Here is a 10,268-nt window from a genome sequence, read left to right as displayed (position 1 = left end):
ACCTCTGGGTACCAGATGACTGATTCCCTGTTCATCATTATCTTCTGGCTTGTTGAGACAAGTTCTGTTGCCTGTTCTGAGTCCAACTCACTGTGTAGCAGAGGATCACACCGGACTGATTTCCTTGCCCCCACCTCCCAAGTGCTTGGCTGGGGTGACAGGCATGCGTCATAAGGCCTTTCCCCTCCCCTTCCCTGTTCCCTCTGGGTCTGTAACTCAGCAGAGCGGCGCAGGGTGGCAGGCGACTTCCTCTGTAAATATTATGGTTCCAGATATTTGTTCCCAGGAGGCACAAAAGCCGTCTGGGGTCACGCATGGAATGTTCCTTTTTCCTTCCAGATATGTAATATGTGCTCACTGCGGGAGAATTTGGAAGTCACACAAAAGTATAAAACTACTGGGCCAGCAAGATGGCTCAGCAAGCCAAGGCGCTTGCCTCCAAGCTTGACGACATGAGTTCACGCCCTAGGACTCTTGGAAGGAGCGAACCGACTCCCACGGGCTGTCCTCTGACCCCATCTCTCACACAAATAAATGAATATAACTTAAAAATATGTGACAAGCTGGGCAGTGGGGTGCACGTCTTTAATCCCAGCTCTCTGGAGGCAGAGGCAGCAGAGTGAGTTCTAGGACAGCCAGGGCTACACAGAGAAACCCTGTCTCAAAAACAAAAAAGATGTGACAAATACTCATACTGTTTCCCTCTGCCTGTCCTTTTATTCTCCCAGGCTTTTCACACACATAGACACACAGACACACAGACACACACACACACACACACACACACACACACACACACACACACTTAGTTTCTGAGACGGGGTCTCTATGGAGCCCTGGCTGTCCTGGAGCTCACAACGTAACCTCCATCTCAGAGATCTGCCTCCCAAGCGCTGCTGGGGTTTAAGGTTTCTGACACCAAGCCTGGCTGTTTTGAATATATTTATATTATGAGACAGTCTCACTCAGTGGTCCAGGGTGATGAACTCAGGGTCCTCAGCCTACCAAGTGCACAGATGGCAAATTGTGTCGCCTTGCCTCCGACTGAGCTACACGCGCTCTACTCGCCGAGCCTCAGCCCCTATTTTTATTTTGAAATAAAAGGGCACCGGAGGCGGCCCACGGCTCCTCCCCAGAGTTTATCCCTTGGGGATAAATCCAAGCCGGGCTAGGGGCGCCTCAAGCTCCTTCCTGCACCCCTCTGTCCTCAAACCCGTTCCCGGTCCCCACCCTAGCCTCCGCGTGGGCGGGGCGCTCGCGACCTAACAGATTGATGGTCATTTTGTGTCTGTGGCTCTGCATTCCCCTGCTCCCTGGTGCGGGTGGGGGAGCAGATAAACAAGCTTCCCCGTGGCCCCGGAGCGGGCGGAGCATCGCAGGCTCCTCGCGGGGGCGGCCGAGCATCCAGGCGACAAGTTATTCTGGTCCCTCGGCGCCTCCGCAACCGGCGGTGTGGTCTATAAACGGGGCCAGTTCTGCTTCCTTGCGGGATGGAGGCGATGGGACCCTCCCGGGCCCAACGCGGAGGGACAAGTCACCCAGGCTGGGTCCGCTGCTTCTCCGCCCCAGATCCCACCTTGGTGGGAAGATGTGCAGGAGTGCGTTGTGTTAGATCAGAGCCCGGAAGTCTGCATTTCTGCGCACAGCTTCCGGGGACACAGGATCGCCTGGGCCCCAGTGTCCACACTGTGAAGGGCGTGGGGTGGCCTCTCTGAACGGCCTTTGCTTCCTGGGTCTTTTATTGCAATTTTGGGACTCAGTGGTCAGGACACTTCTGAGCCCTAAATGCACAGAGAAGCCGGGGCACCCATCAGTCCCTTTTTTCTTTGCCCAGAGCCAGATTCTTTCTTTGAGACAGGGTTTTATGTAGCCCAGGCTGGCCTCAAGACACTATGTAGCTGAGGATGACCTTGGAAATCTGTTCCTCCTGCCTCTCTCTTCCCAGTGTGAGACAACAGGCGGACACCACTCTGTCATGCTGCGCTAGGGCTCGAACCCAGGGCTTTATGCAGTTATGCAGGCTCCTCACCAAACTGAGAAATATCCTAGGCCCATTAGAAAGACCTACGCCGGGCGGTGGTGGCACACACCTTTAATCCCAGCAAGCAGGAGGCAGAGGAGGCCAGCCTGGTCTGCAGAGAGAGTTCCAGAACAGCCAGAGCTACAGAGAAACCCTGTCTTGAAAATCCAGAGAGAGAGAGGGATTTTTTACGTGTATGGGTGTTTGGCTTGCGTGTATGTGTGTGCACACATGCACACCTGAAACCGTCTCTCCAGCCCCTCAGCCCTTTAATTTTTTTAATTTTTTTAATCTACACAGGATCTTGTGTAGCCCAGGTTGGCCTGGGACTCATTATAACCAAGGATGACTGTAAATTCCTAATTCTCCCTTCTGGACATGCCAAGTAGGCGTGTGACGGGAATCCGCCACCAGCCCTTGCTTGGTGGCGTCCCTCTTGACCGCTACTCTTTATTACAACTGCAGACCCTGGAGATGGGGCGGGGCCTCCAGTGCAGAGGGCTCCTGCACACCGAAATGGACAGACGTTTCTTACCCCCGTCCTCCACTCCTGCTCTGTTCTGTTTTGTTTTTGAGACAAGGTCTGACTGTGAATCCCTGGCTGGCCGGGAACTCCAGAGGTTGGCCTGCCTCTGCCTTATGAGAACTGGGATTAAAATCTCTGTCTTTTCTTCTTCAATGGGTCTTTTGAGCCCTGAACTGTGGTAAGCGAGGTGCAGAAGTTCAAGGTCAGCCTCTGCTACTTGGCGATTTCGATGCCAGCCTGCTACACGAGACCAAGCTCCTCGGTGCCTCCTGGAAGGGGTCCCGCACGTTTCTAAAGAGTTGGGGGGGTTAGGGACAAGTTCGCGGCCGGGGCTGGATCCGGGCCTCGGCCTCTCCGCCCTTCAAACACCTGGCGGTCACCATTGGGCCGCCCAAGACGTCAGAGAATGCTGATTGGATGTGGAGTCCGTCGCTCGAGAGCGGCCGTCAATAAGACCTTGAAGTCTCCTCAGAGCCCCGCCCCCAGCGGCTCACCATGCCCCGCCCCTCCCGGGCCCGCGCTGGCCAGTGGGGCCCCGCGGCTGCTTGCTGGCCCCGCCTTCTGACGTCACGGCTCGTTTGCATAGAAAGCACCGCCCCTGGCTTTGCAGGACGTCAGCGAAGACTGCAGGGGCCTGAGCCTCCGCCGCCGCCTGCAGCCCCGCCGCCGCTCCTGGGGCCCGGTCGCCGGTGCAGTCGCCAGGGTCGCCGCCGTCAGCGTCGTCTCAGCTCGGAGCGGGCAAGGTGAGCGCTGCCCGGGGCCGCACACCGCGGGTCCGCGTTTGATTGACAGCTGGGGAAGAAGGGGGGCGCGCGGCTCGGGCGTGGTGGCTCTGGGTCTCCGTTCGGCACCCCGCACCCCGCAATCTTCACCCTTTGCCCGGCACTGGGTCCCGGGCTCTGCGACAGAGGGGGAGGGGAAGGCCAGGCCTTGCGGGAGGCTGATGCGTGCGCGTGCGCGTGGGGTGAACACGCGTGTGCGCGCCCGCTGGTCATGGATAGGCTCGCGTGACCTCAGGACGCGCACCGTGCACGGTTGTGGAACCTTGTGCGTGCATGGTGCGCGTGCGTGGTGTGCGTGGGTCCGAGTTCAAGTATGCGCTGACACGCGTGTGGAGCCATCCGCGTGTGCGGTACGTCCTCGTCAATGGCCAGGTGCACACGCATACACTGGCTGATGTAGGGGAATCTGCGTGTGCAATCGTGCATGGGTGCAGTGAGCTGTGCACATGCATGGGCTTGCAAACATCATGTGTTTGCTTTTTTCTCCTGCTAGCCCCACTCTTTCGCACGCAGGGCAGGAGTTTGGGTCAGCCTGCCTTGGATGCTTCATTGTGTGTGCATGCGCGCGAGCGATTTGTGCATGTCAGCCTGTGTTCGCCCTGTCTCTGTCACGTGATACGGCTACCTCAGGGTCCCAGTTCTTCCAGGAGAGGAATAAGGATGAGGGAGGACTGGGGATCCTCAGGTACTCATGCTGTGGTGTTCCCGCGTGAGTCTCTTTAGGGTAATGAAAGACTGATGGGAAGGTGGGGCCCGCCTCAGTCTCCTCTCAGGGTGCAGGGAGATTTGGGGTGCCAGGGACCTGCAGAGGTGTTCCCTTCACAGCCTCCTTGGAGTGTTGGGCCTGCCAAGGTCACAGCCGGGCCTGTGCTGTGGGGCCCATGTGACACTGGGGGTCCTGGTGGAATGAGAGTGTCTGGCACCCTTGTGCATGCCCATCCCGTGCCGTGTCCTGCTGCACCCCTCAGGCCCTCTGCGCCCCGCCCTGCAGATGGCATCGGCCACAGACTCACGCTATGGGCAGAAGGAGTCCTCCGACCAGAACTTCGACTATATGTTCAAGATCCTGATCATTGGGAACAGCAGTGTGGGTAAAACCTCCTTCCTCTTCCGCTACGCTGACGACTCCTTCACACCGGCCTTCGTCAGCACAGTCGGCATAGACTTCAAGGTCAAGACTATCTACCGCAACGACAAGAGGATCAAACTGCAGATCTGGGTGCGTGGGGCCGGGGGAGAAGTGCCCCGCCTGCAGCTGGCGGGCTCACACACCTGGGTGTTCTCAAGTCCTGCTCTGTGGTCCGGTGAGAGCAGGCAGCTGGGTAGTCGAGGATGCCTGAGAACTCCAGATCCTCCTGCTGCCATATCCCCAGTGCCAGGAGGACGGGGCTTCACATCAAGGTTTAATTTTTTGATATTTTTGACTATTTTGTTTCTTTGAGACAGGGTCTCTGTATGGATCCCTGGAACTCACTATGTAGACCAGGCTGGCCTTGTTGTTTTCTTTCTTTTTGTGGGGGGAGAGGGTTTGGAGACAGGGTTCCTCTGTGTCGCCCTGGCTGTCCTGGAACTCGCTCTGTAGACTAGGCTGGCCTCGAACTCACAGCGATCCACCCTCCTCTGCCTCCCGAGTGCTGGGATCAAAGGCGTGTGCCACCGCTACTTGGCATGAGTGTTTTCTTAACAGTGCCGTGAGTCCCTATTTCTGGCATAGGGTGTGGCACAGGGCATTGGGCAGCACCTGGCATGTTTGGGCACAAAGGCCACCCAGCCCACTCTTCTCACCCACTGTCCCTGGACCTCAGAGGGGCTGCCTGGATGACCCTGACACACTCCCTCAGAGGGGCTGCTGTGAGGTCCCTTCTGACCACCATCTCCTTTCCTCAGGACACGGCAGGGCAAGAGCGGTACCGCACCATCACCACAGCCTATTACCGGGGCGCCATGGGTTTCATCCTAATGTATGACATCACCAACGAGGAATCCTTCAATGCAGTGCAGGACTGGTGAGCAGCTCACTCAGAAAACAAAAGGATCTCAGAACAGTGGAATTGGAGGTGGCTAGAGCAGTGGCTCAGTGGGTAGGGTGCTTGTGGCTCAGTTGGTGGAGTGCTTGTGGCTCAGTTGGTGGAGTGCTCCTAGCTCAGTTGGTGGAGTGCTTGTGGCTCAGTTGGTGGAGTACTCCTAGCTCAGTTGAGAGTACCTGCCTGACTTGGACACAGCCTTGAGCTCCATCCCCAGCACGTCTGAAAATGAAGAACAGGAGTCGGGTGGGACAAACCACGTGGTCTGTTCCCAAGGCTTGGGGTTGTGGAAGGAACACGGGGTGACCAATAAGGAGACAAGGGCTCCCACTGATCTGTAGTATTTAAATGTTCTGTTCACCAGGGACGGGTAGGTCGGGTCTGTGGTCCCACTACTTGGGAAGCAGAGGCAGGGGCATCACTTGAGCTCACTTGCCACTGGCCGAGCACTTGGCTGGCATGTGTGAGAACCTGGATTCCACCCGCAGCACCACAAACCAGTTGTCACGTCTCTGCTTTTGAAGTAGAGCAGCAGACATCATCCCAGCATGTGGGAGGCCGAGGTAGGGGGATGGAGAGGTCCAGGACAACCTGAGCTCAGGAGCAAAGCCTATCTGTCACCAAGGAGCAAGGGACTTAGCGCAGGGCCAGCTCCTCCGGCTTCCCCTCAGCCCCTGGCTGCCCCCGCAGGTCGACTCAGATTAAAACGTACTCCTGGGACAACGCCCAGGTGCTGCTGGTGGGGAACAAGTGTGACATGGAGGACGAGCGAGTGGTGTCGTCGGAACGCGGTCGGCAGCTCGCTGACCATCTGGGTGAGTACCCACAGGACTGCAGCCCTCATCAGGCTGGACCGGGACCCTGACCCCCGACACCCACACACCCTGGAGATCGGGGCATGAGCGTGAACCCAGGTGGTTCACACTTGTGAAAACTAGCCACTCCCCAGGAGGCTTTGGCAGTGGTTCTGATGGACTGGTACTGGTGGGCCTCAGAAGAGTCTAAGTTTTTGGACTAGAAAGCGAAACCTGGGCAAAGGAGTGCATGCTGGGAGCCTTGCCACTTCCCCGAGCAGGCACAGCATGCGGGTGTGGAAGGATGGTGTAGACTAAGGGACAGCCAAGCCTAGGCAGCTGTGACAGTGGCACCCGACTGCCCCCTAGAGGAAATGTGTCCCAGCTACCAGGGAAACAGGTCTGAGGGCTGGAGCCTCTGGATGGGACTGTGGAGCCCAGCTGGGCGGCAGGTGGAAGGAAGGGGCGTCTGCAGGGTGGCCCATCTTCTCTAGAGGGCAGGGTCCGGCAGACTCACCCTCACACGGCCGCCCTCGGCCTCTGCTGTCACTTCTACATTCTCCCAATGCAGGGTTTGAGTTTTTTGAGGCTAGCGCCAAGGACAACATCAATGTCAAGCAGACCTTTGAACGTCTGGTGGATGTCATCTGTGAGAAGATGTCGGAGTCGCTGGATACTGCTGACCCCGCGGTCACAGGCGCCAAGCAGGGCCCGCAGCTCACCGACCAGCAGGCACCTCCTCACCAGGATTGTGCCTGCTGAGCAACCCCCACACCAGGGGCAAGTCCCCATCCCATCACCCTATTTATTATCGTAGCTATTTATTTATTTATTGAGGATGCTCCCTGGGCGCGTCCCCATCCCACCCTGTACATATCCCCACCCCCGCTCTGCTGTGGTGTTATAGCCCCTGATCCCCACCCCTTAAGACACCCCCCTTTTCGGTTTTGTAAGCCATCCACAGTTGTCGGTCATGAAGAGGGACCAGATGTCACCGCAAAGCAGGCTGGTAGGCTGATGGGAGATGATGGGGCCTGCCAGCTCCGAGGCTGGGGGACTGCCATGTGGACCACTGGGTTGACAGGCTGGCATCCTGCTGGCCTGGGCCTTCTGCCCCAGGCTACTGTATCTTTGGGATGGATAGGATGCGGGGAATATGTTCACTCTCACTACTTGGGATAGCCCCAACTTGTTCTGACGTCATGAGTGTCAAACGTGTCCCCCACTCCCCTAGAAGTTATCAACACTACACACCGTTCAATAAAGCGAATGGACCTTGCTGAGTCTCTGCCGGCCCCGCCCCGCCCCTGGCAGCCAGCCTTGTGATTAAAGAGGATTTAATGACATTTCCACACGGCTGCCCAACCTCGCATGAAGTTTTTTGAGGCCAAACCAGACCCCATTCCAAGGCCGTAAGGCACATCTCTGCCTCTGTCACCTGGGGTCCAGGGAACCTCAGGGGACTGCTTGGTCCGACTGACAGCGGGTGCTGGAGGCCGTTCCACGTGGGAACTCTCCACGTGGACTCCGAAGGGCGGCTGGTCCAGGCTCAGTCAGCCTGGGCTTTGGACAGGCCCAGAGCTCTGGCCTGCCCTGGAACCCCCTAGGGGAGTGCGTCCATCCACATACTCCTCCACAGCGCTTCCTGTTCAGTCCGCACAGCCTGGAGTCGGAAGGGGTTCAGGGGCCTGTGTGCGGCAGAGGGCGGGTCACGCCGGGCACAGGGCGGAGCCGACCGCCCAGCCCTCCCGCCCAGGGGCTGAGCTCACCCAGTACTTCAGGTAGGAGAGATACGTGTCCCAGCCCAGCGTCAGCCCGTTGATGTAGGTGACTCGGAAATGTGACGGGATGAACAGGAAGTTCACCAGCTGAGCAGCTGGCCAGACGCACCAGTCAGCCTGCGAAGGCAGGGCCGTGAGAGCGGGCGGCGGGGAGGGCAGGGCTGGGAGGGAGAACTGGGTGGGGGGGCGCTCACCTTGTAGAAGTCCCAGAACTTGTCCCGCAGCTCCTGCCAGCTCTGTTCCAGGGTCTGGCCCTCCAGGCTGCCAAGGCCTGGGAAGACGACCAAGAGGTGAATGAACGTAAGGGCTGAGGCGGCTGCGGGGCAGCCACACTGGCAGGGCCGGGTGCAGGGGTGGACTGCGTGACAGCGACCCAGGCCGGGGCGGGTCAGGGGAAGAGTGTGACCCGATTTAGGTGTGCTCCAGGAGGTCAGGGCCACTCTTCCCAGAACCCCGGGGACCACAGTCCTCACCCGCCCCCCAGGAACCCCTTCACGCCTCGTCTGACCACAAATCTACACCCAACTACCCCACAACCCCTCGGACGCTGCTGTCCTTGCCACTCCAGCTCCGCAGCGGTTCCCTGGCCTCCTTACCCCCCAGAGGGTCTGTCCCACGCCCACATGACCCTGTCCTGTCCCAGGGACACTCCTCAAGAGGTACACAAAAAGTGCACATGGTTTGTGATCTCAGCCCTTGGGAGGCGGAGGACGATGGTCAAGTCCGAGGCCAGCCAGGGCTACACAGGGAGCCCTGCCCTGTGTGACAGTTCCCTTTAACTGTCAGCCTGACTCGGGCTGGAGTCAGATGAGAGGCTCCGGGGACCATCTACAGGGGCGGCCTGTGGATGTCTGTCTAGACCTAAGTTAACTGATGTGGGAAACCGAGGCGGGGGATCCTGGACTGGAGGAGCGATGGAGCTGAGCAGGCCTCCCTCACTCTGGCTGTGACCTCCCCACGGCTGAAGCTGAACTCTTCTGCCCCAGGCTCCTTCTGGTCAGGGTGTTTTAAAAAGCTGGGTGAGGTGACTTAGGCCTTTATCCCAGCACTCGGGAGACAGAGGCAGGTGCATCTCTGTGAGTTCGAGGCCAGCCTGGTCTACAGAGCGAGATCCAGGACAGCCAGGGCTACACAGAGAAACCCTGTCTCGGAAAACTAAAGCAAATAAACAAACAGACGAAACAAAGGAAAGAGACGCCCCCGTCAGCCTTCCTCCGAGCCCCAGCCAGTCTACCCATGGCGAGCTCTGAGGGCCACCGAGCTCCTTACCCAGGAAGTACCAGACGCCCAGTATGGGGGACGCCACCACCTGATCCACTAGGACCTTCTTCATCACGCTGGGGAGGCTGCGCAGGCCAGCGGCGGGGACGAGGCGGTCCAGCCACAGGTACCAGAAGTGCAGGAAGGGGCCCATGCTGCAGCCCACCGCGAACATGCTGGCTGGGGGCGGAGAGAGTCAGGGCGCGCCGTCCGGCGGGTCCGCGGGGCGGGCGTCGGGTCCCCGGGTCCCCGGGTCGGGCGGAGGGACCCCGGGGTGGGCAGAGGGACCCCGGGTCCGCGGGGCGGGCGTCGGGTCCCCGGGGCTGGGCGTCGGGTCCCCGGGTCCCCGAGGCGGGCGTCGGGTCCCCGGGTCCCCGGCGGACCGGCCCCGCTCACCTGAGCGCCGCGCGCTGAAGCTCTGTCCCGGCCGCGCGCGCACCTCCCAGGCCTGCCGCGCGCCGTCGCCCGCGGCCATGAGCGTGCCGCAGCCCAGCGTGTTGGTGACGAGCAGCGCGCGGCCCCGGAACAGCGGACGCCCGGCAGCCAGCGCCTTCCGAGCCCAGCGCCAGCCGCCGGAAGCCATGGCCGCGGCCCCGCCGAGCCCGGGCCGCCGACGCTCGGGAGCCTCCGCCGCGGGCCCCCGGCCACGCCCTCGGCACGGGCCAATCATACGCCTCGGCGCCGGCCCTGCGCGGCACGGACCAATCGGAAACCACGAGCCCCGCCTCTCGGGGGTATCAACCAATCGACAGAGAGCGCTGCCCTACGTCACCACGAACACGGAAGTCCTCGGCTTTACCGGTTCTCAGCGGACCAATAGACCGCAGTGTCCCGCCCCCCGAGCCGAGCTGACCAATCGCGTGCCTTGCGCCTCCGGCTGAGCGGGGGAGGGGACGGAGGTCCTGGCAGCGCGGCTCGCTCCTTATCCACAAAGCCTCCGGGACTGGGCGGGGCCGGGAGTGTCTGCACAGCTGCGAGCCTGACCTTGGCGTGCCCTCCCCCGTGTGCCGGGCACAGTACGTGGACACCGCTCTGACAACCGGTCCGAGCTGCTGGAGGCCGGTTTTCATGTAGCCCAGGC

General features: G+C 60.1%; 2 protein-coding genes across 2 annotated transcripts; one reads left to right on the top strand and one right to left on the bottom strand.

The window, feature by feature from the left end:
- The first annotated feature begins 3,336 nt into the window (after positions 1 to 3,336).
- On the top strand, positions 3,337 to 7,425 carry Rab3a (RAB3A, member RAS oncogene family). The gene is made up of 4 exons (XM_059244787.1): positions 3,337 to 4,547; positions 5,216 to 5,334; positions 6,043 to 6,167; positions 6,718 to 7,425. Exons 1-4 carry the CDS (start codon positions 4,260 to 4,262, stop codon positions 6,906 to 6,908), a joined length of 723 nt encoding a protein of 240 aa, XP_059100770.1. The 5' UTR covers positions 3,337 to 4,259; the 3' UTR covers positions 6,909 to 7,425.
- A 361-nt stretch (positions 7,426 to 7,786) lies between these two features.
- Positions 7,787 to 9,789, bottom strand: Mpv17l2 (MPV17 mitochondrial inner membrane protein like 2). The gene is made up of 5 exons (XM_059244786.1): positions 9,584 to 9,789; positions 9,197 to 9,367; positions 8,122 to 8,198; positions 7,916 to 8,044; positions 7,787 to 7,834 (listed from the first exon to the last, which is right to left on the bottom strand). Exons 1-5 carry the CDS (start codon positions 9,768 to 9,770, stop codon positions 7,796 to 7,798), a joined length of 603 nt encoding a protein of 200 aa, XP_059100769.1. The 5' UTR covers positions 9,771 to 9,789; the 3' UTR covers positions 7,787 to 7,795.
- Positions 9,790 to 10,268: the final 479 nt, after the last annotated feature.

This window comes from Peromyscus eremicus, chromosome 17 (assembly GCF_949786415.1).
Source record: "Peromyscus eremicus chromosome 17, PerEre_H2_v1, whole genome shotgun sequence".
Lineage (NCBI taxonomy): Eukaryota > Metazoa > Chordata > Mammalia > Rodentia > Cricetidae > Peromyscus > Peromyscus eremicus.
The sequence above is the reverse complement of the archived record's forward strand: the minus strand, read 5'-3'. Positions and strand labels throughout refer to the sequence as shown.

What these genes read in the sequence shown, in the direction of transcription:
- Rab3a (XM_059244787.1), top strand. Translation starts at nt 4,260, where the DNA reads ATGCCCATCCCGTGCCGTGTCCTGCTGCACCCCTCAGGCCCTCTGCGC. An exon ending in GGATCAAACTGCAGATCTGG is followed by an intron (nt 4,548 to 5,215) that starts GTGCGTGGGGCC and finishes TCCTTTCCTCAG; the next exon opens with GACACGGCAGGGCAAGAGCG. An exon ending in GCAGCTCGCTGACCATCTGG is followed by an intron (nt 6,168 to 6,717) that starts GTGAGTACCCAC and finishes CTCCCAATGCAG; the next exon opens with GGTTTGAGTTTTTTGAGGCT.
- Mpv17l2 (XM_059244786.1), bottom strand. Translation starts at nt 9,770, where the DNA reads ATGGCTTCCGGCGGCTGGCGCTGGGCTCGGAAGGCGCTGGCTGCCGGG. An exon ending in GGGCGTCTGGTACTTCCTGG is followed by an intron (nt 8,199 to 9,196) that starts GTAAGGAGCTCG and finishes TCGTCTTCCCAG; the next exon opens with GCCTTGGCAGCCTGGAGGGC. An exon ending in TCTCCTACCTGAAGTACTGG is followed by an intron (nt 7,835 to 7,915) that starts GTGAGCTCAGCC and finishes TGCCGCACACAG; the next exon opens with GCCCCTGAACCCCTTCCGAC.